The sequence below is a fragment of the Cynocephalus volans genome, chromosome 12 (genome assembly GCF_027409185.1).
Source record: "Cynocephalus volans isolate mCynVol1 chromosome 12, mCynVol1.pri, whole genome shotgun sequence".
NCBI lineage: Eukaryota > Metazoa > Chordata > Mammalia > Dermoptera > Cynocephalidae > Cynocephalus > Cynocephalus volans.
Window position 1 is genome coordinate 63430794 of NC_084471.1, and position 25061 is coordinate 63455854.

Sequence of the window (25061 nt, forward strand, 5' to 3'; positions counted from 1 at the left end):
ACCTGGGAGTCCGTGACTTCATCTCTCTCATCTCACATATCTGATTGTCTTTGCATCCCTATTACATTGTTTCTCCCCTGTACTACTACATCAGCCTTCTGACTGGTATCTCATTCTCCCCAATGCTACCAAGGGAACATTTAAACAGGCAGCTAACTATCTTACCCATTAGGTTGTTAATTCTTAAGAATGGAGATTAAGTTCTGTGTTCTCTGTGCCCCGGGGCTCCAGTGTTCCCCTTAGCACTGAACATATGCTCATTTTTTGAATAAATAAATGAATCAGTGCTGTGTTTTGTGCCCACATTTTTAGAGTGCAATGGCTCATTTTCTCCACCAGGGATCAGCCCGGCCCAGCCTTTTCAGCCTGCTTAACATGGGAGAAGAGAGGTTTGTTTCCTTTTAAGCTTAGGAACAAAATGTGAGGAGGAGAGATTTCCTTCAGAAAAGTCCTGCTGTGTCCCTACTTTGTATTTTGGTAGTAATGAGAGGAAGAATCCAGGATTGTGTTTCCGTAGGATTTCTCCTTTGGTTCCATCCTGGCATGAGGGCTGAGGCAGTCAGTTCACATCCCTCACACTGTCACTTAAGACACGTATACATATATTCCCTGCTCAGGGAATAGGTTTACCTGTCATCTTTTGTATTATTTCACTTTTACAGAGTAACCACTCATCTGATAAACTCACTTTCATCATTCAGATGACTTACCTGCTCATTGCTAACAAACAAGCAAATCATTCTTAACATTTCCATGCATAATAACTAGGAAGTGATGGAATTTTACTTGACAGACAAGTCAGGGAAGGACATTTGAGATGGAGGGAACTGCTTAGGCTAACGCACTGGGTTATGAAACAGAGTAGAGTGTTTGAGGAACAAGGAACACAATATTGCCAGAATCTCTTGTTGGGGAGATAGGGAGAGCAGTTGGAAAAGTTGAGGCTGGATTAATAGGGACCTTGTATGCCAGGATAAGGAGTTTAGACTGTCTTCAGGAGCTGTTGAAGGGAGTTTAGACTGTCTTCAGGAGCTGTTGAAGGAAGTTTAGACTATCATTCAGGAGGTGCTGAAGGAAATGACAAATTACAGGTACTTATGTAAAGATAAAGCTAGCAGCAACATGGAGAATGAATTGAAGAGCGTGAGACCAGAAACAGGGATAGACAGGGTCTGAGGCCACTAGAGTTCTCAGGTGAGCCATGGTGTAGGCTCAGCTATCTAAGATGTAGAGTGGATGGAGATTTGGTGACTGATTAGAGGGGAGTGAGAGGATGGGGGAAGGAGTCAAATCGGATTCATAGGTTTCTGACTTAATGAGGGGATACAGAAGGAGAAGCATGTTTGGATGGGAGGAAGATAATTAGTTCAATTTTGGACAGGGTGAATTTGAGGTGTCTGTGGAACAATCAGGTAAAAATGTTCTGTAGATATATGGATATAAATTTCAAGGGAGAGGTGGACATAGATGAGGTCATCTAAGAAGAGAGTGTAGACAAGAATAAGTAGGAAATAAACTGAAGGTGCAGCCCTAGGGAATCTCAGTACATGAGATAACACATATAAAGTGTGTAGAAAAGGACCTGACCCACCGTGAGCATTGATCTGCCTGACTTGGGGTTATATCTGACTCCCTGCAAAAGGAAGGGGAGAAGGAGGCAAGAATAGGACAGGCCAACCCCTTTATTACTCTATTTCTTAGTTTACCCCATTTCTAACATGGGGTCCCTGACCTGATCCAAGTGCTAATTGGAGCTCTTAACTATGGATGGGAGAGAGATGATGTACTCAGAGCTTGGTGATTGTTCTGGACTTTGCCAGGAGTCAGCAGTCAGCAAAGCATAACCAGAGAACGAGAGAGAAGGGGGGGGCCTTAGGAGCTAGCCAAAGGGGCTGCTGGGCTGGCTTGTGCTACGCTGGGGCCTTTGTCCTACTGAAACTGTCCACACAATGGAGCTGGGTTTCATGCTGACCTGGCATTCTAAGTATGGGGCTGGGATAGAGAGGTTCCACATGGTGGAAGCAGAGATGGATGGTCACCTAGTCACTAAGGACCATATCTCTATTCACCCACATTGAAATCACTAGAAAATATATATTAATGATAAGTTATGTTTATATATGATTAATTCACTAATCGATTTATTTATTTATTTTAAAAAGATGCCCAGTAAGGGAATCTTAACCCTTGACTTGGTGTTGTCAGCCCCACACTCTCCCAAGTGAGCCACAGGCCAGCCCAATTCATTTATATTTTGATTTAAGGCAGCTGATTTATGTGTATATTGCTTGAGCATATCTCTTTTGATCCTCTTACTCAAACCCGGTTTTTTCTTTAGGCTCTGATAATATGGACTGGCTAGGGAGAATCTGCAGAAAGGTGGGGAGTCAGTCCTGGACAACCTCAGAGGTGGCCATGGTAATCACATGAAACCAACTGTGGAGGAATGAAGCAAGACAAATAGTTCTGTCTTCACTTCCCAGAGCTATATAGACCCACGTTCTCCTTATTAGTATGGATTATGCTTCTATGGTACTCTCTGGGTCTGAAAAATGGGGCCTTCTTTATTGACAGGGAGGAGTAAACTTAGGATCACTGGCCCCAGGAATATAAAGAGTTTGAGAAGCTGATCACTAGTAATCAAGTGTAGAGATAGATGAGACTCTAGGATGATTACTACTACAAACTCTTAAGACTTATGATAACTTTGTAACTGCCCCAATTTTTCATTTTACTACTCCTTTCTCCACTTCTATAGTTCCTATTGGGAAAAAACTTCAAAAATGTTTGTATGCTTACTTAAGGCCAGAAGGAGAGAAAGTGGACCATCTACAGCTAAAAATTTTTTGTAACTCCTGAAAAGAATCTTCAGCACAAGAATGGAGTAGATTGACAGCAAAAATGGAGAATAAGCTGACCAGGGTGATGTGACCTGGGTGATCCTAGGAGTGTTAGACCTCAGGAATCCACTGTATTCCCAGGCAGTTCCCCAAAGGCAATTTCCTTTGCAGATTCCAATGGCCCAGTTGCCAATCCAGCATTGGTACCTTCTCATTGGTTTACTCTGTTTCTTTTTTTGGCAGCCGGCAGGTAAGGGTTCTGAAACCTTGACCTTGGTGTTGTGCAATGTGCCCTAACCAACTGAGCTAACCAGCCTGCCCAGCTTTACTCTGTTTCTGGAGAAAGATGAGGATGTCCTTATCTTGCTCCCCCTGCAATTCTTGTTTTCCAGATCTTCATTTTAGGCTTTCTCTTTACCCCTCTGGCTCCTGAAAGTCAGCTTCATAAACATGGTTAGGGATCAGGAGGATGTTTCTCATTCTTCACTGTGAGCTGACATTATTGGCTCATGCCCTTCATTCAGTGAGTCTGGGGTCAAAGAGCTAGAGTGGAAGAAAGAGCTCGGTAGGCAAGAGGAGGACTAAGGCTGAGAGAGTGGGTGCCTGGATGTGTGAATGGTGTGAGTACAAGTGTTTCAGGCTTGCTGGGGAGGACACTGGGGCTGGGGGTAGGAAGTGGCAGATGAGGCTGCTCTCTATTGGCAGAAGGAAGAAGACAAGGTGTTCCCTGCTCAGAGGAGCGCAGCTCTTCTCTCTGGCTGTCACTGTCTCTAGGGGAGGCACCTGAAACACTTGTTCCTTACCTCCAAGTTCCACTCACCTAGACCTAGAAAAGCAGTCTCCAAAACTGGAGCAGGGTATCCAACCTGGATTCTGGACCAGGCTGGCAAAATGGTGACCTGGGGAGTAAGATTTCTGAGGGGAAATCACCATCTTTCTCTATTAACTCCATCTTTCTCCTATTGAAAACCAAGACTTTTCCTCTTCTCCACTGCTAAATACCAGTCCATCAAAGTGGTAGCATATTTGCTGACCACTCCCTTATTAACTCGTTCAGACCTTCTTTCTTCCTCCATGTAAGGTGCTTGGGGGCCAATAGGCGTAGAATTAAGAGGCTGTGATCTGGTTGGGTTTTTTAAGGGGAGAAGGGAACAGAGAGAAGATAAGGAGGAGAGGGGCAGGAGACTAGTGGAGAGAAGGATAGGGCAGATGCTGCCAATTCAGACAGAGAGCCTGATCTTGCCTTCCCCTTATTCTTCCTCTGTCCCCCAGGAACTGCAAAGCTGGTGGTTTTGGAGAGAGGTTCTGGCTGAAGGCTTGGGCACCATGATCTTCGTAGGGATTGTCCTTGGGGCTTCATGCCCCAGTGGGAACTCTGTGCCAGGTAGAGTCCCTTGCCCCCTACAGCCAGCCTTGGCTGGAGGGCTGGTGGTAGTGAGCCTGGCATAGGTTTTTGGTGAGGTCAGTGGGGCCCAGACAAATCCAGGTCTGTCTCTTCCACTGTTCTGTGCCTACCAGCTTGACTGTCTCTGGAGGTGGCCTATGTCCTGGCCCAGAGCACAGAAGCCACCCTTAGTCGTTTTCTACCTGACACTGCCCTAGGGAGCTGCAGCCCAGCTGGTCACCCAGGTAAGCAACAGCCCCCTGCCTGAGTAGGGTGACACCGGGTAAGTAATGAGGGTGGTTGGCTGATAGGACTTTAGGGAATGAACAAAGCAGGAAGGACCCCTGCTCTGTGCACCCTCTCATTAAGCCATGTTTAATACAATGCAAATAAGACAATGAGTTAGACTCAACAACTCAGGAATTTGGGTGACTTTCTGCAGATCCTTTACTCAAAGCTTCCTAGGTAGATAGATGGTGGAGCCTGAGGGGCAGTGGGGGGGATGTTATATGTTGTCTCACCCCTGGTCCTAGCGTCTCTGGACTCATCTAGGTGAGCAGGAGGAGTCACGTAGGCCAGGCTCTGGGCATGGAGTTTTCCCCTTTCCCGCTGGTACTCACTGGGTTTTCTATTGCTCACCAGCAGTGACTGGAAGCAGGTGAGCCAGGCAGCCTGGCAGTGGGTTTCTCAGTGACTGCTGGAGTGCTGGCATGGGTAAGAATCCCACCCATACCAAGCAGGGCCTTAGGCACTTCTCAAGGGAAACATCACAGCCCTTCTCCCCTCCCCCACCCCCAGCCACTGCCTGTCCAGCTGGGGCTCTTCCCTTTTTGTTTTTGTTTTCATTTTGTTCTATTTTGTTTTGTTTAAAAAAGATAAGCTGGGCCAGCCCTGTGGCTCACTTGGGAGAGTGTGGTGCTGATAACACCAAGGCCAAGGGTTCAGATCCCTATATAGGGATGGCCAGTTAGCTCACTTGGGAGAGTGTGGTGCTGACAACACCAAGTCAAGGGTTAAGATCCCCTTACCGGTCATCTTTTTTAAAAAATTTTTTTAAAATAAATAAAATAAAAAGAGTAGGCTAATAGAAAACAATGAGCATGCTAATTATATGTAAATCTATGCAAAAATTCAAGTGAGCTTTTGAGGGTTCATCCATAGATAGGGTTGAAAGAGGCTGGCATTCAACTAAATGGGTAGGGGCCGAGCCCGTGGCGCACTTGGTAGAGTGCTGCGCTGGGAGCGCGGCAACGCTCTCGGCCGCGGGTTCGGATCCCATATAGGAATGGCCAGTGCACTCACTGGCTGAGTGCTGGTCACGAAAAAGACAAAAAAAAAAAAAAAAAAAAAAACTAAATGGGTAGGCTGATGTGAAAATAAATGGGCTGGGGGCTCAGTTCTCCCTGGGGTTCTTGTAAACATATGATGATAAATGAAAGGGAAGGGTTCATGGCTCCAAATAAGGAAATCTAACCATTTTATTTGGTGTCTACAAGTGTTTGATAGCTGCCCTTTGCCCTTCTGTTCCTTATTATAATAAGCTGTAGGGTTGGTGGGTAGAGATAACCTCTTCCTGTTAATAAAACCCTTCTCCAATGGCTTCTGTTTATTAAGTGCTTTACTCTGTGCCAGGCACTATAGTAGGCTCTTTACCTATATTATATTATTTGATCCAGAGGAAACTGAGGCTCAGGGAGCTTACATTAATTGGTTCAACAAATATTTATTTACTGTCTTCTGAATCTCAAGCACAAGGTTTGCAGTGGTGAACTAATCAGACATGGTCCCTGCCCTCCTAGGGCTTATATTTAGTGGGGATGGATAACTTGTCCATCTACAAAATGGTAAAGCAAGGATTGCTGTTGTTGCTGTTGTTCTTTATGAATTTGGGATATACAGTATATTCCTTTGTTTATGATTTCCTCTCCTTATTGGCCTATATATGGCTCCCACTTATTTTTTATTTTTTATTTTTTTGTCTTTTTCGTGACCGGTGCTCAACCAGTGAGTGCACCGGCCATTCCTATATAGGATCCGAACCCATGACGGGAGCGGCGCCGCGCTCTCAGCGCCGCACTCTCCCGAGTGCGCCACAGGCTCGGCCCATTTGTTTATTTTTAATAATGAGTAAGCATCATTATTAACCACCCACTCAACAGAAATATCAGAACCTTGACAATCACATAAATCTACATGTATACAGGTACATGTTCCACCCCATCTCTTTGCCTCCCCTAACCCAAGATAAACACCATCCTGAATCCTGTGTTCATTCTTTGTTTTCTTTTTTGTGTGTAGTTTTATTTTGTCTATAGGTGTTCTAAATAGTATATTTTAATTTTAGTTGTTTTTTAACTTTATGAAAAGGTTGTCATGCCATGTACAGTTGGCCCTCCATATTCTTGGGTTCCACATCCTTGGATTCAACCAACCGTGGATTGTGTGCAATGTAGTTATGCCTACAATGGTTGCATCTGTACTGAACATGTACAGACTTTCCTTTTTTGTCATTATTCCCTTGACAATATAGCATAAAAACTATTTACATAGTATTTACATTGTATTAGGTATTAGAAATAATCTAGAGATGATTTAAAGCATATAGGAGGATGTGCATTTGTTATGTGCAAATACTAGGCCATTTTATATAAGAAACTTCAGAATTTGAAGATTTTAGTTTTGTAGAGGGTCCTGGAACCAATCCCCCAAAGATACTGAGGGGCCACTATATAATCTTATGGGTCTTTTTTTTTTTTTTACTTGATTAAAAAGAAATTGCCAAGATTATTGAGTGTGATTGTGGCAGTTCACTCATGTTAACTGCTGAATAATATTTCCTTGTGTGACTATATCACTGTTTATTCATCCATTCGTTCTCCTGTAGATGGCCATTTGGGCATTCCAGTTTTTTGCCATTGTGAACAATGCTATAAATATTCCTCTCCATGTTTCCTGGTATATGTATAGAAAATTTCTCTTGGCTATATAAGTGAGAAGGGAAATTCTTGGGTAGGAAAGTATGTGTTTGTTGATTTTTACGAGATGGTGATATAGTATGTTTCGAAGTGATTATCCCAATTTACACTCCCACCATAGTCATAACTGGTTCTGTCACTTTGTATCCTCATATCTGCACCAAGGTATCTATTGCCAAAGTCTCTGCTTTTAACACCATGATGTGCTACCCTCTCTCCTGTCCAGGGGAACTTTTCTGGAGGCAGCATGAACCCTGAGTGCTCCCTGCAGCCAGGAGTGGTGACTGGGATCTGGGGGCATCGCTGGGTGGTGTACATCGAAGGTTACAGAGCCTGAAGTCAGGAGATTGGCAGGGATCCTAGAACACAAGAGATGCCAAGGACTTGTAATGGACTGTTTCTCTTCCACGAAATCAGGAGCTCCAGGCTCCTTGGGTGCCCTCTGACCTGTTCTGAGTAACTCTTCCTTGCCCTTACATGGATTAGATGTGCCCTCCACCTTTGCTGTAACTCTCTTCCCATTCATCCCTAAGCTGGATATTGGAAGAGGAGAGAAGCACAGGCCCTGATCTGTGTTTCTCTTCTCTCCCCACAGGTGTACTAGTTGGGACCCAAGCTGGGTGCCATCCTTGCAGGCCTCACGAAATTTCTATTCTTCTCTGGTGCTTCACAGGAAAAGCTTGTGGCCTGTATGACCTGCCATGAGGTGAAGATAGTGGAGCCTATCAGTGTGTCCCATTCCATCTTCATCACCACACAGCCCCCACCTCTGGGTCCCAAGTCCCTCACCAAGCCTAAGCACAACTGAACCTTTTCCCCAAGCTTTCCTTCCCTATATTGTCCTTTTCTCTCTCATTGACCATCCTGCTTCCTCAGATGCAACTCCCCCAACCCCAGACCTTTCCCTGGGAACTGAACTTTAGGACTCTAGTGTCCTATGTTTAAGGGCATTACACCCTCCCATTGCTTCATAACCATGACTCAGTTTCCCTCCTTTCTCTACTTCCTGCTATGACCTTGTGAGTTGAAAAGCTGAAGTACAAGCTAATTCTGAGGTTTAACTTCTAACCCCTTTCCCCCTCCCAGCTCCCCAGACCTACTCCTAACCTATGCATGGAGGATAGCTTCTTCCCTGGGTCTGTCTCTGTGGTTTAAAAGGCCAGGCTGAGGGTTTGGAAAGGGAGGTGCTGGCATGGGTTGGGGGTAGGGAACCCGGGTTCGGAGAAAGCCAGACGCAGCAGAACTATTCTGTCCCAGAGCTGCAGGGTCCACAGATTCCAACCCAAACCAGCCAATGGGAGAAGGCCCTCTAATCCCAGGAACTAAAGAATTCTCTTCAGTTATCCAACTTCTCTGCTGAACCCCACTCCTTACCCCCACCCCCACCCCTACCCCTAGCAGATTCAGAGGATCCCGAGGTCCCCAGGAGCACAGCCACAAGCCCCAAAAAGTGAACTCAGCTTGATGGACCTTCCAGGGAGAATTGAGAAATATTTTTTTAACTTATTTTTTATTAGCATATTCATTGTTACAATCATACTTATTCTTTATGCCCCTTATCCAATATCCCCCTCCCCCTCCCCTATTCCCATCCCCCTCCCACAGAATTGAGAAATGTTTTAATATAGATGTCAGTCAGGACTATGAACCCCAACTTGGACACAAATAGAAGGGCAAATTCTTTCAATCCCCCTGTTCTCAGTCCCTCCCTCTGAGTCTCGCCAGCTCTGATCCCATCTGCACCCTCACCCCTGTGGCTGGTGACTCTCTCTGCTCATCTTCCAGTCGAGGAGAGAAGAGAAAATCCAGCAGCTTTATCAGATGTATGTAAGTGGGATCAGCCCTCCACAGCTGTGAAGGGGTTAAGAGGCTGGGCCAGCTACCTCAGCCTGCCCCTCCCAGGGATTAAGAGTCCTCTATAAAGGGGACTGTCCACCCAGACCAGGCCAGGGGGGTATCAGGGACCCAGGCACCGTGCCCATCCCCCCTGCCATGTGGGAACTGCGGTCAGCCTCCTTCTGGAGGGCCATATTCGCTGAGTTCTTTGCCACCCTCTTCTATGTCTTCTTTGGGCTGGGGGCCTCACTGCGTTGGGCCCCTGGACCCCTGCAAGTCCTGCAGGTGGCTATGGCCTTTGGCCTGGCCCTGGCTACACTGGTGCAGGCTGTGGGCCACATCAGTGGAGCCCATGTCAATCCTGCAGTCACTTTTGCCTTCCTTGTGGGCTCCCAGATGTCCCTGCTCCGTGCTCTCTGCTATATGGCAGCCCAGCTCCTGGGAGCTGTGGCAGGGGCCGCCGTGCTGTATAGTGTTACCCCGCCTGCCGTCCGAGGAAACCTAGCACTCAACACGGTAATGGTCAGCTGAGAGGGGCTGGGGGAACCTGGTGTCTTGACTCTTTGTTGTCCTGACTCCCTGCCTGGTGCAGGTGAATCAGCTCCTGGGAGGTCTGGGAAAATGTGCATCTCTGTGCATGTGCCAGTGTGGGGAGGATCAAGATGGTCTGGACGGATAAGGAAAGCATAGAGCCTTGGACTGATAGTCAAGAAAACTTAGATTGGGTTCTAGCTTTCCTTCCAACTCCTTGCAGATTCTTAAGGAAACTTATTTTACCTCCTGGGGCCTCAGTTTCTTCATCTATGTAAGTGAGTGCGATTATTTCCACCACAAAAGAGTATTGTTAGGAAAAATTAAGATACAAATACAATTACTATGAAAGGGGTTGTATTATCATTCCTTTCCAGGGAACTGATGCCATAAGGGGATCCCTGCCTGGGAAGCCTTGAGGAGGTAACGCTTGCAGCCCTAATGAGCTGCCTCTCTTCTTCTTCCTTTGCCCAGCTGCACCCTGGAGTGAGCGTGGGCCAGGCCACCACGGTGGAGATCTTCCTGACACTCCAGTTCGTGCTCTGCATCTTTGCCACATACGACGAGAGGCGGAATGGCCGCCTGGGTTCCGTGGCCCTGGCTGTTGGCTTCTCCCTCACCCTGGGGCACCTCTTTGGGGTAAGCAGAAGAGGGGAGCAAATTCTCTTTCAAGGATTCCAGGGCCCCAAAACCTTTCCCAACTTTTAAGCGTTCTTCCTGCCCACCCCACTATCAAACATAAACATTATCCTCACTCTGTCATTTGGCACAGAGGAATCAACCCTGTCCTATCCCTTCATTTTTTTTTTTTTTTAAACCAGTCAAATGTAGCAGTGGGGGGTTGTATATCAACTTTAGTGACACTAATGTTAATAAGTTCTGATAACGCACTACCATTGGGCCATTACTGCTATATCTAGTCCTTCCTGACCCCAAGGTAGAAATGCATGCACCATGGGTGATGTGGTCTTTGACTGTTCCCAGATGGAGTATCAGTGCCCTCACCACATTGTGAGACCCCCTGGAGAGTCATGAATGTGTTCCTTCCCCATTTACTGCTGGCTGGAGACAAGATGCCAGCCCTCGGGGGCAATGTGGGTTGTGAGAAGAGAAGCTGGGCTGGAGTGTGTGTGTGTGTGTGTGTGTTGGGGGGGTGTCTCAGTTACAATTGTGCCTTTTGCAGATGTATTATACTGGTGCAGGCATGAATCCTGCCCGCTCCTTTGCTCCTGCCATTCTCACCCGGAACTTCACCAACCACTGGGTGAGTGAGGGGAGAGGAGTGAGATCCTGGAGCCCTTCTGGATGAGTGTGGACTGCAGGTTCCAGGTTTGGTTCCTGCTTTCCATTTGGATGTGTTGGCTGCTCTACCAGCACTCAGCTAAGGGGGCAGTCAGAGAGTTTGGCATGTCTGTGGGAACAGAATTCATTATTTTGCTGGAAGGAGAGGGCTCTTATTCATATTATTCCTTTTCTGGTTAGTCAGGGATTTTTACTGAATATCCACTGGATGCCAAAACTAGGGGCTATTAGGATAGATAAATAAATATGAAGACAATAACCTCTGCTCTTAGAGATCAGGATGTGTTGTGAGCACAAATGTGCCTGGGCCCCATCCACCCAGTTCTTATTCTTTACTAGCCTTGTGTGTGACCACTGGGAAATAACTCAATCATTCTACACATAAGTCTCTTTAACTATAAAATGGGGTGTTATGAGAAATAAGTGTGAAAGTTATATGTGTGAAACACTTAGCAAAGAATTTGGTACGGAGTAAGTCCTCAGTAAATATTGTTTATGTTTATGTTGTTTTGGCCACATGCAAGCCAAATATATGAAAATAATTCAAAAAATTTCAAAGCTGTACACCCATTTTTATAGCGGCATTATTCACAATAGCCAAGAGGTAGTAGTAACCTAAGGGTCTCTCAACAGATGAATGCATAAATAAAATGTGGTATGTGCATAAATGGAATATTACTCAGCCTTAAAAAGGAAGGGAATTCTGACACATGCTACAACATGAATGAAACATGAAGGCATTATGCTAAGTGAAATGAGCCAGTCATAAAAAGACAAATACTGTATGATTCCACTTATATGAGATATTTAGAGTACTCAAATTCGTAGAGACAGAAAGTAGAAGGGGGGTTGCAGAAGCTGGGGCGAGGCATGGAATAGGCAGTTTTTTAATGGGCTAGCATTTCAGTTTTGCAAGATTAAGAAGTTCTGGACATGGGTTGCACAACAATATAAATACTTAGCACTATTAAACTGTACACTTGAAAATATTTAAGATGGTAAATTTTATGGTATGTATTTTACACAATTTACAAAAATTTTTTGAAAGCAATATATAAGCTAGATATGCTAATAAGAAGGTGTGGGATAAAGGAGTAGGTTAATGAATCAGAAAAGAAATAGTGAGTTTTGAGGTACAGGCAGCAGAGGAGTAGAGTCTAGAATTTAAAAAACAAAAAAACAAACACTGATTTCTACTTAGATAATGCCCAATTGTATGTGTCAAGTGTAGGATGTCTTGTGTTCCAATGAGGGGGTTGGAAAAAGAGCAGCCTTGCTGCTCAGTCCCTTCCCTAAGCCTGAGAATTCCTTTTCTCTTCCTACAGGTGTACTGGGTGGGCCCAATCATTGGAGGGGGTCTAGGCAGCCTCCTCTACGACTTTCTCCTCTTCCCCCGACTCAAGAGTGTTTCTGAGAGACTGTCTATCCTCAAGGGTGCCAGACCCAGTGACCCCAATGGACAACCAGAGGGCACAGGGGAACCTGTTGAACTGAAGACCCAGGCCCTGTAAAAGCTCCAGCTGTATAGAGGGAGTAGAAAGCTTCTGGGTGTACGTGGAGGGGCTGAGCCAGCCCTTGGATGAAGAAAGAGACTGTGGGGAGGGGCATGTACTTCTTTATTTTTTAACTTATGTGTGTTTTTTTTTTTTTTTTTTTCCTTTTGCTGTGTGAAATCTTTCAAGTTGCATTCATGAGCTGGTTGGTGCAAACTTCCCTTCCTCCCCATCCCACCTCCCTTCGCCGTGTGCACGATTATGCATATGAATGTGGGTGAGCATGGCTGTGTCTGAGTTTTGGGGCATGAGAGCTAAGGAAGGGAAAAGATGTGTCATCCCATACCTCCCTCCCCAACCCAGTGTGGTGAGCACAGGGAATCAAGACCTTAAGTTTCTGGCCTTTACCCTGCTGTCAGTCAAGTGTATGGCTCTAGAGGGAGCAGGGAACCATGGAGTTACTCCTCACAGGAGGCAAGATAGAGAGAAGTGGAGGAGACAAGGCATTCCAAGGGCTGGGAGAAGGGACTCAAGGGAGGTGGATAGGAGAGGAAATGGAAGTGTTAGTCCCAGATCAAGATGCAAGTGTACCAAAAAGTTTTGGGGAAGTTAATGGGAGAATATAGTCTACTTATCTCAGGGATGCTTGCCCCAGGCACTTGGGTAGCGAAGTAGCTCTGAGAAAAGTGATCACTGGGATTTGAGCTGTTCTGTAAAGCCACATAAACCTGTCTACATCCACTGGCTGGGTTGTGTGTTCATTCTGGCATAATGGATCTTTTCAGAGGCCCTGGACCAGGGAGCACCCAATCCAAATAAGGGATGGGTGAGCCTAGAATCTAGAAAAATTAAGCAGCTTAATTGGTCTGCCTGACATCCCCTGGGTGGCCTCCTGGCGGATGGATGGTACCGAAGCGCTAAATTGCTCCCTAAGGCCAAAACAGGAAATTTGATGCCTGAAGCAAATTCAGGGACATAACTGGGGGCAAGGGGGCAAGAAGGGAGAGGCTTTGACCCTCAGATTTTTAATTTATTTAGAGCAAATCAAGACACTCTTCAAATGGCATCTTTCTGCTTTCATCACTAGTTCCATAGTCTTCTTTTTGTATGTGTCCTTTCTCTTCTCTCTCATCTGTCTTTTCATCTCACAGCAAATCTCTTCTAACTCTCTCCCTCGTATCCCAGAAATTGATTCCTTCTATTCAAATGCATAATAATTCAGGAGCTAATTATTCGTTTGAGCCCTATCTTCTTTTGTTGTTGGCAAAATACACTCATCTAAACAGAGGTTGGAGGAGACCCTCAACTGACCAATGAATATTTATTGTTTGATCTCTTCCTATGATGAGAGCCTCTTGCATACTTCGCAAGCTTTAATTTTATGCCTATAGTCTAATAGACAACCTGTCCCATCCCCTACCCTCGCCAAAATACCTCTCCTCCCAACACCTCGGCTCCCTACTTCCTCCCAAATAAAGCGACTTTTGTAACTAACCATTGAAGACTTTGGAATAGTCCACTTGACTAGGAGAAAGGGAAGAACGTTTGTAAATTCACCTCTATCCGGAGTTTGATTCCTATTATAATCCAGCAGAAAATTCATAGCGCTGTGACTTTTAGGTCAAAGTAGGGGAGCGACTCAGATAAAACAGTCCTTGTACTTGCTTCCCTTTTCACACTTCATCACCAACCCCCCGCTCGCTCGCAGTCATGTGGACCAGTCCAGCTTGCCCTGCCCGGCTCTCTCGCTAAGCCTGGCGGCGGGAAAGTCTGCGGCCCTCCGCTCCAGGGCTCCTGGCTCCGCGGAGCTCCTGAGGACCGCGGGGAGCGGGTGAGTGAATGGCGAGAGGGTTGTAAGTGGACATGGGTCCCTTCGAAGCCGCGGGGGCACTCTTGGGAGGCGCCGAGTTCCCTTTCCCGCCATCTGGTTTAAAGGTAGGGGGCCGGGCGCGCTCTAGGCGCGCACGCGCAGTTCCCCGCCTCGCGCCTTCGTCAGGCGCCGCTGAGTTCTCAATCCACCCGGGACGCTGCTTTCCCCTTTCGCGGTTCTGCACTGCTTGGGCTTCAAGCGGGGTGGGGCTCTGATGGGAAGGGGCTTGGGACCCCTAAAGTAGGACAGAAGGTTCCTGGGGATTTCTACTTCGGAATTCCCCACCCAGTTCAGATTCGAAAACACAGCTGTGCAGCCCGGTGGTCAGCAAGGGTCAGAATTTACAGGCCGCTTGACTTAAATCTTGGGTGTTTATAGAATGATTTCTTCCTTCCCTCCTTTTTATAAAGCTTAAGGAGAATACAGCTTTTGTTTGTCAGTTGGACCATCAGCCACTAATTAGCCTCCTTCCTTTGAGTCTCGGAAGTCCTTTCTAAAAAAAATTATTTTTAATTGACACGTAATAATTGTGCATATTTGTGTGGTACAGTGTGATGTTTCTTTTTTGTTTTTGGTCTATTTCGTGACCGGTGCTCAGCCAGTGAGTGCACCGGCCACTCCCATATAGGATCCGAACCCGCGGCGGGAGCGTTGCCGCGTTCCCAGCGCCGCACTCTCCCGAGTGCGCCACAGGCCCGGCCCCAGTGTGATGTTTCAATACATTCCCAATTCTTCACTCTGCCTTTTTTTTTTTTTTTTCATAAAAAGTCAAGCTGGTCATTTTATATTACGTTTAAAACTACTCTTTGGGCACCCACAGTCAGGCGTAAATCCTTTGGTGGGCATCCATGGCCATTAACAGTCTGGCTCTGACCCTCTCAGCCTCGTTTTCTGAAGCTCCCTAACATTTCTCTTATCTAATGCACTTGACTCCCAGCCACATGGAAGGGGTGTGTCTGCATTGTGCTCTTCATATTTCAGTACGTAGGCTCTTGCTGTTCCCATTACTTGGAAGTTCTTGCCACTTCTCTTCCAGATGAACTTCTCTTTGAGGAATGAGCTCAGTTGTCCTTCTGAAAACCAATTTATCCAGCCCTACTAGGCCAAGCTAGTCACTTCTTTGTGTCCCTGAAGTATTGTACCTCCCTGGATTATCCGTGGCACTGATACAACTCAGTGAAGGGTTACTCAGCTCCTAACATGTACCATGCACTGTGCTCAGCACCAGATGTACAAAGATGAATAGGACAGAGTTCCTGCCCTTGAGGAACTCATAGTCTGGTAGGAAAAACACATGGAACACTCCTCTCACTCTGTGCTTACACACATCTTATATCCTGATGCCTCCAAATCTCCAGCCCCAACCTCTCCTCCCTCAACTTAGAGACTTGTCTACTTCAGTTCAGTTCAGTTTAGTAAAGCATTTATTGAGCACTTATGTTGTGCCAGTAGTGATGATTCCTGATCTCAAGGAGTTTACATTTTAATGCAGTTGTTAACAGGGGATTGAGTTAGAATGACATGGGGAGCATTTTCAAAACACTTTTACCCAAGCCGCATCCCCTGGAAAATTTGATCTAGTGACCAGGCCCTAAAAATTCAAAGGTGAATCTCAAGAAACAGTTCTTGTCCTCAGGGAATCTAAGGCTAATGGAGGGGGACAGACATTTTAAACAATCTGTTTTAACTCTTGTGTACAACATGAGATGTAAGTGCCATGAAGGAAATCTGTATGTGGCACAAAGTAGACACAAAGGGGAAAGAAGTTGCTTCTGTATGGAGAAGTCAGGAGAAAGTGCCATTTGGGCAGTCTTAAAAGATAAGTTGATAGTCTTTAGATGGGTGGGAGAAGGGCATTCTGGACAGAGGAGTGGCTTGAGAGAGAAGCTTGAAAGAAAGGTAACCAGCAGGCAGATCATGAAGGACTTTGTATTGTAGGCATTGGGGGGGGGGGGGGAGGGCGGAGCAGGGGAGTCACTGAAACTAGTTTTATTTTTAAAAATTTTTAGTGGCTGTCCAGTATGGGGATCTGAACCCTTGACCTTGGTGATATCATGACCACACTCTAACCAAGTGAGCTAACTGTCCAGCCAGAAACTAGTTTTATATGTAATGTATGCTAGCGGTAAACAAGTCAAATAGTACCAAAGTGAAAGATAGATATTTCCATTCAGTGTATCCATTGAAGGGTTTTAAGCAGGGTGATTATATGGCCAAATCAGGAAACTGTATTGTGGCTAAATTTAAGGAAACAAAACTGGACGCTGGGAAAGAGGTTAGGAAGCTATTGAGTAATCTAATCAAGAGGTACTCAGGACCTGAACTAAGGCAGTAGCAATGGGGGTAGACAGGGGCTGGATAGAGGAGCTTAAGCAAGTTAAATAAGGTGGAGGTATTTAAGATAACTCCTAGATTTCTTCTAATGTGAACAACTGAGGAGATAGTGTCAGACCTTAAGAGATCCAAAACAGAAGTGGCGACAAACTTGGGGGGAAGATGAGTTCAGTTTTGGACATGTTGAGTATAAGGTATCTTTGAGATATAATGTGAAGAATGCTATTCGTTAGTCAATTTAACATTGTCAAGAGCTCAGAGGGGCCAGAGATACAGATTTGCTGCCTACCGGCTCAAATGATATTTGAAGCGTGAGAGTGGATGAGTTTGCCCAAGGAAGCTGTGTAGAGTGAGATGGGAAAAAGACTAAAGATGTAGGCCTACAGAACCTCAGCACTTGGGGAGAGGAGGAACAGCCAATATGGGGTCAAGGGAAGGTTTTATTTTATGTTGGATTTTTTCCCCCCTTGAAAAAAGAGGTTTGAGCAACTCATAATATATGGAGAAGGTTATAAAGTTTAAAGGGAAGGTTGGAAATAAATGAGAAATGAGGAACAACCAACCAAGGGACAAAAAGTGATTGATCAAAATCACAAATGGACTGGCGGGTCAGCTCAGTTGGTTAGAGTGTGGTGCTATAACTAAGGTCCAGGGTTTGATCCCTGTATCGGCCAGCCACCAAAAAAAAGATCACAAATGGAGAACTTAGATAAGAAGCAAAGAGGTGAGGGTGGTTGTTTGAAATATGTTTTTAGGCTTGGGTGGAGGGAATTGAGAATTCATATCTGATTACCTCAGTTGCTCCCAGGAAGAAAAGGGCAGAAACACCAGCCAAGAATGGTGGAAGAAATGGAGTAAAGGGGCTTGAGGATAATGATGAAAGTTAGAAACATCTGGTCATTGGGAAAAGGAAGAGGAAGTACACCAGGAATACAAAAAAGATATGCTGGATCAGGCTGAGGGCCCTACTCAGGTTGGAGGCTATACATTTGTTGTGTGTCATTATACAGTGTTGTTTGGTTTTCTGCAGCAAGTCTGAGTCTAGATTTGAGTCTAAGAGTCTCTAAAGCAGATGATTGCATTTACCTGAAGTTGTGGTCTTTTGCAGGGTGGAAGGAAGAGAAATTGAGGCCACATAGGAGTGGCTAAACTGATATGTAGTGATAACGATCATTGGATATGTGTGACCCTGATTTAATCATTTTGTTTTCCAGCTCAGAACTCTTCAGTGGCTCCCTGGTTTATATTCCAGATCTTTGAATTGATGGACAAAGACAAAGTTTTCCCGTGAAGCCAGTTCCATCCCCTCTTCTTTCCATTGCTTTTCTGTTAGACTCATCTATTCAGAGCGGCTTCCTCTTTGCTTTTGCTCTGGCAGTTCTCTGCCTAAATGCCCCTCTTCTTTCTAGCTGCCTGAATCCTATGGAGCCTTCAAAGGCCCAGTTCTAATCACATTTCCTTTGACAGAACATCCTTAGCCATTTTAACCTGAAAAGAGCCCTGGTTTTTCAGTTTTTTTTCCATATCACTTATTTAGAGCTTGTACTACCTTGTTAGTAAACTACATTGTTTCTTCCGAATTATGTAGATTTTATTTCTGCAACTCAATTTCCTTAGCAGTGCCACCGCACCTGCCCAATATTATCTTTAGACTAGAAGGCTCTTTCTAAGCATTTAGTGACTGACTATAGAGTCTAATAGATGGAGAGGAAATTAATATTTGGGGGTTCTTACTTTGTGCCCAGCACTGGGTAGAGTGCTTGGTATAACTGCTTCTCAAAATGTCTTGGTAAAGGACCAGGTAGATTCTTCCCTCACAGATCAGTACTTTCTCAAAAAGTACGTTTGTAAAATACAATTACTAGTAAAATAACACGAAATAAAAAAAGACACACGGAATACAGGCTTTTCGTTATTATTATTATTATATTCTATAAACATAAACTAAGTCTGTCAAATTGCTATAAGGTGTTCTACATGCTAATCCTTATCTTGATGAAGACTGCACAGGCAGTGATCCTGGAGACCACGCTTTGAGTAGTGTTGCTGTACATGATCTCATTTAAACTTCCCCACTACCTTATGAAGGTGGGCATTATTATTATTATTATTATTATTTCCTCAGTGCACTCATAAGGAAATAGGTTTAGGTTCAGCCACATGCTCAAGGTCACCAATTTAGAACTGAATAGAACTGAAATTCAAATGCTAGATGCCATTCTATTCAAAGTAGTGGTTCTCCAAGCTGGTTTCTGGAGAAGGGTTGGTTTGGGGCAGAGTGTTTTGTTTTCAAAAAGCAAATTAATTTTATACTTTGAATAGCAAATGTATTTAATATTTTAATCTTTGTTTTTCTTTGGTTCTTGCATTTTGAGGCCTATAAGTATTAATTTCAGATTAATTTTGTTTCATTTGAACTGCTTGACACTTAGTTGAGTGGGAAAAGTAACTAACATCCCTATCAAATGTCCAAATCCACTGAGTCTATGGTCTTTGACAGAGTTCTCATCTGGTCTGTGATGAAGTGTTAAAATAAAGACAATGTAACGAGTTTTTTCATAAAGTCAAATTTATTAAATTTAAGGACTGTACTTCATCTCGAGATTTTGTCCTCAGTTTTTTGGTGTTAAAATAGTGGAAACAGATTTGGATCCCCTTACCGACCAACTGCCAAAAAAAAAAAAAAAAAAAAGTGAAAATAGAATACAGTCATCCCTTGGTATCTGTGGGGGTTTGTTCAAGAACTTTCAAAGGATACCAGAATCCTAGGATGCTCATTTGAAGTATACAGGACACTTCCAAAAGGTCATGGAAAGATTCACATTATCTTTTAATTCTATTTTTCCGTGAACTTTTTAAGGTACACTCATATAAAATGGCATATTTGCATATTACCTATGTACATTCTTCTGTATACTTTTAATCATCTCTAGATTGCTTATAATACCTAATACAATGCCTACACATCACTTTGTTTGCATGATTCTGTGTAGTACTTAGTGTGCTGTAAATTCAAGTTTTGCTTTTTGGAACTTTGTGGAATCTCTCCTCTACCCTAAATGTTTTTGATCCATAATTGGTTGAATCCATGGATATGGAACCCACAGATATGGAGGACTGACTGTATATAGTAGCCAAGTGGAGTGTTGTTTATAACAGCTTTATTGAGATATGATTCACGTACTATAAAATTCACCCTTTTAAAATGTACACTTCAGTGGTTTTTAGTATAGTCACAGAGTTGTGCAACCATTACCACTATCTAATATCAGAACATTTTCACCACCTGCAGAAGAAATCCTGTACCTATTAATAGCCACTCTCCATTCCCTCCTTTCTCCTAGGCCCAGGCAACCACTAATTATTTTCTATCTTTATGGATTTGCCTATTCTGAACATTTATATAAATAGAATCATGCGATATATGACTGTCACGCTGCGGCTAAGTGGGAAACCTGCTCACAGCGCCAACTGTAAAGCTACGTGACTACGCCAGTTGTCGGGCTCTTTTACCTGCCCTTAATCCCGTACGGACTGGGCCAGTTGTTGACCTAGGGCTGGATCTGGAGCTCACAGACCCCACAAGCCAGTTGTCCAGACTGGGTCACAAACCTTTCACATGCCAGGCTGGGTCACTAGACCCCTTACGCGCAGGTCTATGAGCTAGGTGTCCGGCAAACAGGTCCTTGGAAGCTGTAGATTTGGAAAGCATGGCTGCGCAGAGCGGCCTCTGCTCCAGGCAGACGCCAGCCAAGGTGGTGGCGCTGCACATGGCACTAACCACCCACACACAACTTGCTTACAAAGAATGCTGCACCAACCCCAACCGGGCAGAGGCAAGAGGGCCTGATTAAATTGTCCTATTTTCCCAGCGATGACCTTTTGTATTTAGTTTCTTTCACTGAACATGGTCTAATGTTACATCCACTTTGTAGCGTGTATCACTACTCCGTTCCTTTTTATTGTCAAATAATATTCTATTGCATAGATAAATTTTTGTTTATCCATTCATCACTTGATGGACATTTGGTTGGGTTTTTCCATTTTGGCTATTATAAATAATGCTGCTATGAACATTCGTGTACAAGTTTTTGTGTGGACATATGTTTCATTTTACAATATATTTTTAAGAGTGGAATGGCTGAGTCATGTGGTAACTCTGTGTTTAACATTTTAAGGTACTGCCAAACTGTTTTCCATAGCAGCTGCACCAATTAACAACTCCGTCAGCAATATATGAGGTTTGTGTGGTTTTCTTTTTTGTAAGTATCCTTATGTTACAAAGTTAAAAGTCGTCAACCTTATATTTAGTCTATGAAATCTAGAAGTTTAGGAACCACTACATGACACCAGTCTGTATTTGAATACAAAAACAAGCAAATCAAAAACAAAAAGCTCCGGCCGAGCCCGTGGCGCACTCGGGAGAGTGCGGCGCTGGGAGCACAGCTACGCTCCCGCCCGGGTTCGGATCCTATAGGAATGACCAGTGCGCTCACTGGCTGAGTGCCGGTCACGAAAAAGACAAAAAAAAAAAAAAAAAAAAAGCTCAAAAAAGCTATCCAGGAGTTTGTCAATTAAAAGAGAATTACTTTCTATCAGTTTTCTGGCAAGACAGAGTGGTAGATTTTCCTATTTTGCTTCTGTTGCAGGTGAAAGAGGAGTCGTGGGCGGAATTATTCTCGAAGTAGAAAACTCGGGAAGTGGAATAAAGTGCTCTGATTGGAACAAGGAGAAATTAGCCTTGTGTGTATATCTGTTTGGTCTGTTGTCTGGAAATAGCACACGTGGTTTCTCCTTTTCCCTCTTTGTGGGAGGAAAGAATTTGGTGGGGATAGCTATAGTAAGTTCCCCCTCTTTCTTGTCTGTGCATCAGTGTTAACCTTTGAAGTTTGCAGAAATACAAGAGTTTGGGCTGTTTCAAATTCATGTACTGTGCAAGATTTAAAAAACCTGCAGAGATGAAGGGCCTGAGGATACCAAAGGAGACAATAGGTGTTGAAGGAAGAGAAGAGATTTCTGCATCTCAGTGGGTAGAAGCAGTGAATAATCCAGTTGGCTAGCTTGCCACCCCATTATTTCCAAGATAGTAGTAAAGGAAACCTGTGGGCCGGGAAAGGGGGATGAGAGAGAAAATCTGGGAGTACCACAGTGACTATCTTCCCTGTTTTTGTTGAAAAGTACCATTTTACCAAAAGAATTAAAAACAGTTAATATTTATTTATTTTTTGTCTTTTTCGTGACCGGAACTCAGCCAGTGAGTGCACCAGCCATTCCTATATAGGATCCGAACCCGCGGCGGGAGCGTCGCTGCGCCCCCAGCGCGGCACTCTCCCGAGTGCGCCACAGCTCGGCCCTAATACTTTTATTTTTAAATAGAACACTTTTTGAGATCCCTCATCTGCTTCAGATCATTCAAATTTTTACGTGGTTGTTATTGTGAACATTCTACTTTATGTGCCCTTTCTTAATATAGGCTTTTGAATCTCCCAGCTTGCCTAGGTAGTTTTTATATGATACATTGTGTATTAATATTCCAAAGATTTCCTAGTTGTTCCTCAGGTTTTAGATATTTGGGTTGTCTTTCAAGGCTTTATAGATTATGTGAGTGAGAGAAATATACTCTTTTGAAAAAAAAGTTAACTCGTCCATAAACATCTTATTGGGGTGTTTATTCTCTCTGAGCCTCTATTTCTTCATCTGTAAAATGGGGACAATTGTATCTATCACTTAGGACTTCTGAGTTCAAAGTATAATAATGCTTTGAAAGCATTTTATAAACTAGAGTGTACTAGGAAAAGATACTATTATTTTTGGTTTTGTACAAATTATTTCTCTTCTTTTTTGAAATTTTTTTGAATTTATATTGCCTGAAATGGGCTTACTGGTTCAAAGGATATGACCCAGGAGAATCTGTTGATTCAAAATTCAGCAAATATTTATTTCATGCTTGCTGTATGCCAACCTCTATTCTAGGCATTGTGGAATGCCTCAATGAAGAGAACAAAACGAAGCCCTGCTCTATGGATCTTTCCTTTTGTTGGACTGGTTTGTGACTTTTTTTTTTTTTTTTTTTTTTTAAAGATGATCGGTAAGGGGATCTCAACCCTTGGCTTGGTGTTGTCAGCACCACGCTCAGCCAGTGAGCAAACCGGCCATCCCTATATAGGATCCGAACCCGTGGCCTTGGTGTTATCAGCACCGCACTCTACCGAGTGAGCCACGGGCCGGCCTGGTTTGTGACTTTTATCATATAAATGTTACATAAATATATAGGTTAGTGATTCCTAAGTGCCATAGGAACAATACTAATCTATATTGATATTTCTATCAGTCTGAAGTGAAGTGAGAAAAATAGGATAATGTAGGGAATTTTTCATAATGACTTGTTTATGCACCTTAAAGGAAAGGACATAGCTAAGATTATATCACATATAATTTTGGGGGGTGTTAAAACTGTTCCTTTAAGAAAAAAATACTGTTCCTTTTATGAAACAATGATTTAATAGATGTTAGTGCAGTTTTTTTTTTTTTTTAAATTAGTTTGTTTTTATTTTTAGTATCCTATCTTTAACATTCTTACCACTGGAGGGGAAATAGACTGGTACATGAAATCATAAAGCATGGGAACAACTGATTTAATTTTGCTTTGTATTATTATCTGTCCCAGTTTACAAAGTGCTTTTATGTGAGTGATTTCATTGGATTCTCACACAGAGGTTAGTTCAGGTTCTCCAGGAAGCAGAGACTGAGGTGAAATTAGGGGTGCAAGAGGTTTATTGAGGGGTACGTCTGTGATAAGTCAAGGGGGAAGGAGCAGGAATGGGGGCAGGAAGAGGCTCAGACAGCAAGGCTGATCTGATAGTGTCAGCCAATCCAGTGCGAAACTGGAGCAAGGATTGTGTGGTAGAGGAGGCCTGGCTGGACAGAAATGACTAGGCTCTAGCAGGAATACTGCCAGGGAAGGGTAGTGCTGAGGTGGTTCCTGGAGGTGCTGTCAGCTAACCGCATTCTTTGTAGCTGAATGGCAAGGTCTTTCTTGAAGAGAAATCTGAGCAATTACCTCCATGGCTGCCACAGTATCCTTTCCCTTATTTTTCAGATGAAGAAGCTAAGACTGACTTGGTGAAAAATAGACAGGATAGGTGGTGAAGCCAGGACTCTGGCCCCATCTTCTGACGCCATCTTTCTATTACACCAAGTTGTATTCAACAGTTTTTACTCTAACAGTTTTCATTTTCCATGTGAAAATTCCTGGATTTAGTGCCTTCAGAAATGTACAAGGTCGGGGGAGTACTTCTCTGACTCTGTTGGATGGTGTTTCCCAGGTTAATCCTCACTTTTGGCTCCCCATAAACTTTTTACAAAATTAAAGGAAGAAAAAAGAAAGAAATGTACAAGGTCAGGTCCCCGAACTGGCCAGCTGCCCAAAAAAAAAAAAAAGAAAAAGAAATATACAAGAAAACTTTCAGTAGAGGAGAAAACTGTTCTGGATAATCATAATGTGAGACAGAAAATAGTTAGATGCTAGAGCAGGAAGTACATCTAGGTGATATATGCCATCAGGTTGGGGTGGCATCTGAGCTGGATCTTGAAGATCAGATAGGCTTTGAATTTTTGGAGATAAGGGAGGGTAGACCTTCCAGATGGAGGGAATAAACTGAGCAAAGTTTTGGAGACTGCGATAGGGGATCTGTGCCATAGAACAGGTATGTTTGTGTTCCTGGGTAGGGGACCTGACAGCCAGAGGGGGCAAGCAAGCCGTGGATCTGAGAGGAAGTGGTGGGTAGGATAGGTATGCATGATATAGGTATAATACAAATAATCAAAGTATAAACAATCAAGGAGAGGAAGATGAGGCCAGACAGACTGGGTGAGTAGATTTTAGTAAACTGAGTAAGAAGTGTATGAATTCTGAGTTTTCTGTCCCCGGCTGATTTTTTAATAGTGTGTTTCCACCAAGGAGGACTAGAACTCATATTAAATGCTGTTTTATTCTAGTTCTGATGATTGGGCCCAAGGCTGCAGGCTTGCTTCGTGGCTCCTGTCCTTGGGGCTTTTCATTAGTTCATCTGACCCATTTCTTTATCTACTTTGCCTGTTGCTACGCAGCCTGGTTTTGTCAAAACTGTAGGGGATTAGAACCAGAAGTCCTGGGTCCTTACATAACCTCTTTTCTTCTCACATCTGCCAGGACCACTTCTTCCCTATCTCCTTTCTCCTCCCCCTCTTATTTTGGTTGCCAGGAATAATGGCTGCTACCGCCTCTGTTGGTTTTGCCTTTCAGATAAAGTAATGTGTCGAAGACAGAAGTTTGAGCGCTCTGCTGGGGCCATTTTTACAAATATTGAGTCCTTACGTAGAATTGGTTTGCTATGGAGGAGCCAAGATAAAAGGGGAGGATAGCTGGGAGGACTGTGTGAGGTTATCTGGTAGCATTCCCGAACATTCCTTTGTCTCTGCTTTTAGAAGACTGTCATTTCACACCTTTCAGTGCCA

General features: G+C 43.9%; 1 protein-coding gene across 1 annotated transcript; it reads left to right on the top strand.

Annotated features, from left to right (window-relative positions):
* Positions 1 to 9191: 9191 nt before the first annotated feature.
* MIP (major intrinsic protein of lens fiber) lies at positions 9192 to 12379 on the top strand. Its single transcript, XM_063076138.1, has 4 exons — positions 9192 to 9551; positions 10041 to 10205; positions 10750 to 10830; positions 12194 to 12379. Exons 1-4 carry the CDS (start codon positions 9192 to 9194, stop codon positions 12377 to 12379), a joined length of 792 nt encoding a protein of 263 aa, XP_062932208.1.
* Positions 12380 to 25061: the final 12682 nt, after the last annotated feature.